Here is a 4,496-nt window from a genome sequence, read left to right as displayed (position 1 = left end):
TTTAGCAGACTCCAAACAAAACACTATATTTCATGAAAATATCCACCTCAAAATGAAATGTTGCACTTAAGAAAGTGTGGTCAGACATGTTGGACCTCACAGGAAGGGAGGTTCTGAGAAACAATACTTAAAAGATATGTGTGTTAACTATTAGCAATGGATTAGATTCAGGTTTTAAAATTTCATATGCTTTTTTCTTTTCTACTAAATCAATGGTTTTCAAACCTTTTGCCATTACCTATAGTAAGAACTACATTTTTCATTATAACTCATATTACACAAACTTAGATATTCCCACTTGTAATGGAAAAAAAATAACTTGATAGAATAACATATGTGGGATAGATTACAACTCACATTGTGAAAATCACTTGTATAATCAGTCTATGTTGATAAGTGCTTGGTGTCTGTAATCATTTATCTTTGCAATCAATTATTGTTTGTCTTGCTTTGCAAGTTCTGAGTATGATTCAAGGGTTCATTTCTTTTTAATTGCATGGTTGCTTTTATAAAAAAGTCAGTCTAGAGTTTGGAGAATAGACTTGTGGAAAACAATATGTGCTGTTTCTATGCAAACCAGAATTTGGAACTCCTAAATCAACTCATAAATCTAACCAGAACACGGCAAGGGCCAGAAGATCATGGATGAAAGAAATGAACACAAGTGGTAAGTTATCATGACTGGTTCTTGGGTAGATTAGTTTCATTCATTCATCCATTCTCTCTCTCTCTCTCTCTCTCTCTCTCTCTCTCTCTCTCTCTCTCCATAAGGTGAATTGTAAGTTTTCCTTTATCTCATTATTTTATAAAAAAATTTTGCTATTCTGCATTTCTTGGTTTAAATAAAGGTATTTGTTTGTTTTTCTTTTAGAAGTACCACAAAAGTAATATTTTTAATTAATTTTTATGCTTGCAAACATCAACTCACTTCAGTGGAGTATTTGCTTTAACTTGACTCTACCAAAAAAAAAAGCAATAGCAAACATGAATCTGGACAATGCAAGTGCTCCAGAGGTCTTTATTCTCTTGGGTTTCTCCAACCACCCATGGCTGGAAATGCCCCTGTTCATTATGGTGCTTGTTGCTTATATCTGCACACTGATGGGCAACATTTCAATTATTGTGGTATCCAGAGTAGATCCTCATCTTGACAGCCCTATGTACTTCTTCCTTTCCAACCTCTCCTTCTTGGACCTGTGCTTTACCACAACTACCATACCTCAGCTGCTGCTTAACCTTTGGGGCCCAGATAAGTCTATCAGCTATGGGGGATGTGTGACCCAGTTTTATATGTTTCACTTCCTGGGAGCCACTGAGTGCATCCTGTTAGCTGTGATGTCCTTGGATCGCTACATTGCCATCTGCAAGCCTTTGAGGTACCCAGCTATCATGCATCAGCGACTCTGCATCCTCCTAGTGGCCATGGCCTGGATAAGTGGATTGGCTAACTCCTTGCTTCAGTCATCTCTCACTGTCCAGCTCCCACTTTGTGGTAACAACAAGGTAGATAATTTTCTCTGTGAGGTTCCAGTGATGATCAAGATGTCTTGTGCTGACACTACATTCAATATAGCTATGCTCTCCATTGTGGGGACTTTCTATTCCCTGGTTCCTTTGTCACTTATCCTTATCTCCTATGGGTTTATTGTAGCTACCTTGCTTAGGATTCGTTCTTCGGAGGGAAAGAAGAAAGCTTTTAATACATGTGGTTCTCATGTTATTGTTGTATCTCTTTTCTATGGGCCAGTAATTATCATGTATGTACAACCCTCTGCTGCTAACTCACAGGACAAGAACAAACTTATGTCCTTGTTCTACAGTTTAGTGACTCCTATGCTTAACCCTTTTATCTATACTTTGAGGAACAAGGACATGAAAGGAGCAATGAGGAGGCTTCTTGGCTCCTGTCATCAAAGAACAGAACAAACATAACAATTTTTATAATCCACACTCTCCACACTTGGCTCAGAATATCTCCACTTTTAAATTACCTCTTGATTTAACATTCTCCAAAATTGTCAGCATCCTTTAGTACCTGTCTTATCTCCATGTGTCTTTGTACCATATTGCTATAGTCGGTTGGCTATCATTTGAAGTGTGAGTTCTAATCCTCAGTTTGTCTACAATTTGAATGGGAGTGAAGACTCTCACGAAGTTGTTTTCTAACCTTCTAAAGATTCTATTGTAGAACCTAAGAAGTAGGCAATAAATAAAAGCTTATTGAAGGACTCATTCTTTTAGACCAAAATGAAAAGAAAAATCTTATCTTTTTTGTGCTATTTTGGAAAAAATAAGTAATTTATACTGCATTTTACCTCCTTGCTATTGTAGGTAATATTTGAGGATCAATGTTGCAAATGCAAATCAACTCTATGAAATAACAGCAACATCAAATGGGTTAATATCTCATATTTTGTAATTGAAACTCTTGACCATGCATCTGCTAATCTTTTAAGAAAAAAAAAGGATTGAAAAAATTGTATATGCCTCTTTCCTCTCAATGAAATTTCTTCTTCTGAGGTATTTGACTGAAATAGCTATTTTTATGTTTCCAGAGGGAAAATGTGATGAATAAAATCCCTGGGAAACTTCTGTGTAATATTTCCATAATATTTTTTTCCTTTATAAAATATTTTAATTCTACAAGAGATTTTGGGGAAGTATGAGGATGAAGGAGCTAAATTATTTCAGGGTTTGTAATTAGTGCTTTTTTGTCCAGTCTAGTCAGGTTGATAAGAGAAATGTTTTATAAAATCAAAGAAATGAACAAAATTACAAACTGGGATCATCCCATCCAAGAAAAAGAAGATAAAAAAGAAAAAAAGTAAAAATATAATCAAATTATACTCATAAGACCACATGCTTACTTAGTAAAAGAAATATATAATATAAAAATAACTCCTCTACCATTTTCTCCAACACCCATTGTTTGCCACGCACTGTGCCTTATGCTTTACAATCATGATTCCTAATCCTAAAAAACATTCTTAGACTGATGGCTAAAGTTTTTTTTTTTTTAACAGAAGGAAATGAAGCTTAGGAAGCTCAACAACTTATTCATAGCCGTATAGCTGACAAGTGGCAGAAGTAGGATTTGAATCCAAGTTTTTCTTCCATACCAAATAGCACTTACTGTATAGAAAAGCAGCTGACTAAATTGCACTTATTATTTTAGCCAAATTCATACCAAAAACCTCAGACATGGCCAACTATTATATAGCAATATCTTTTGTGAATTAATAAATAACAAAGAAAATCCATTGTGTTCTTACCATGAGTCTGGAAAACAGTGTTATCACAGATAACAATAATACTATATTCTTGTCCTCAGTTCCAATAATTTAGAAGCTATTACTCAGAACAAGAAGCCCCCTGATTCAAATATAAAAGTATTCTATTTAGTTACAAATACAAATGATCTAAAACCCCACTTTTGAGTCACTTCTGTATAGTAAGAATCAGCCTGCACCTGTCAGTGATAATGAGAATATTAAACTAAGAAGTCCCTGTAGGGGTCACAGTGCTGACAAAATTCAGCATGATGGCGGCGTCTGCATAGACACAGGAAACAAAGCTAGGCCCTTCAACACAGATGTTAAGTTCTTTCGATGACTTCATTTTAAGTCAATGTCTCTTCATGCCATACATATTCCCCAATGTCCGCTTGATGAAATACCACAATCGCCATGGGGTCTACTTTTCTGCAGTCTTGTGTAGACTTTGCTGCTACCCCAAAACCCAAAGGGATGTCTGCCATGGAATACACCACCACTCCCTGGTACTGAGAGGTGTTTTCAGTAATTCGACCCAGACCAGATTTCAACACATGGTTTCCATAGAGGAAGGACTGCTCTGCTCCAGGCTTTATCCATACTTTATACTTGGCATAGGGTGCAAGGTAATCCAGAGCTGTAATGTGCAAACGGAACTTGTGGGTCTTAGTGAATTTTCCAAAGCAGGTCCCCAGCGATACTAGCTTGTCCCCGGAGATATTGGCGGCCAGTTTCAAAATCTTCTCACTCACGTAGTACACCCGGTCATTGTGCAGCCTGAAACAGTAGGTACCATCGGGCCTGTCGACCAGCAGCTGAAGATTCTCCCCGATGTATTTGGCTATCTTCTCAAACATTACACGGGTCTCCTCCTCAGTTAAAGGCCGCATTTTCCCGCTAGGTTGAAACACCGGATCTTCGTGCTCCCCTGCCAGGAACGGAAGTCCATATTTCCATAATATTGATAATCACTTATATTTCTTTGGGGGAGCTAAATGTATCCAGAATGACAAGAATATTAGGTGTATTTAATACATAAGCAAAAGGTTTAAATAGTTCAGTCATTTAAGAATCAGAATATTACGTGGTTAGCAAAGAAAAAATAGAGAAACTGCAAAAAATTGGGTATCAGACTATCAAATATGACATAGATAGATGTGAAGGAAAAAGGTTATTGATGATATGCAAGGGGGTAACCCCTTCATTTTATCAGTAATATCAATT

The 4,496-nt window shown here is 36.6% G+C and overlaps 2 protein-coding genes across 2 annotated transcripts; one reads left to right on the top strand and one right to left on the bottom strand.

The window, feature by feature from the left end:
* Positions 1 to 984: 984 nt before the first annotated feature.
* Positions 985 to 1,932, top strand: LOC308649015 (olfactory receptor 2B11-like; the record flags this gene model as incomplete). Its single annotated transcript, XM_081294288.1, has 1 exon — positions 985 to 1,932. The coding sequence occupies one exon, from the start codon at positions 985 to 987 to the stop codon at positions 1,930 to 1,932; it is 948 nt and encodes a 315-aa protein (XP_081150414.1).
* Positions 1,933 to 2,636: 704 nt separating this feature from the next.
* On the bottom strand, positions 2,637 to 4,212 carry LOC308649040 (60S ribosome subunit biogenesis protein NIP7 homolog). The gene has a single exon (XM_081294305.1). The coding sequence runs from the start codon at positions 4,160 to 4,162 to the stop codon at positions 3,620 to 3,622; it is 543 nt and encodes a 180-aa protein (XP_081150431.1). The 5' UTR covers positions 4,163 to 4,212; the 3' UTR covers positions 2,637 to 3,619.
* Between the last annotated feature and the right edge of the window lie 284 nt (positions 4,213 to 4,496).

This window comes from Spermophilus citellus (assembly GCF_964194105.1).
Source record: "Spermophilus citellus genome assembly, chromosome: 5".
Taxonomy (NCBI): Eukaryota; Metazoa; Chordata; class Mammalia; order Rodentia; family Sciuridae; genus Spermophilus; species Spermophilus citellus.
Note: the sequence above shows the minus strand (reverse complement) of the source record. Positions and strands in the feature narration are given on the sequence as shown.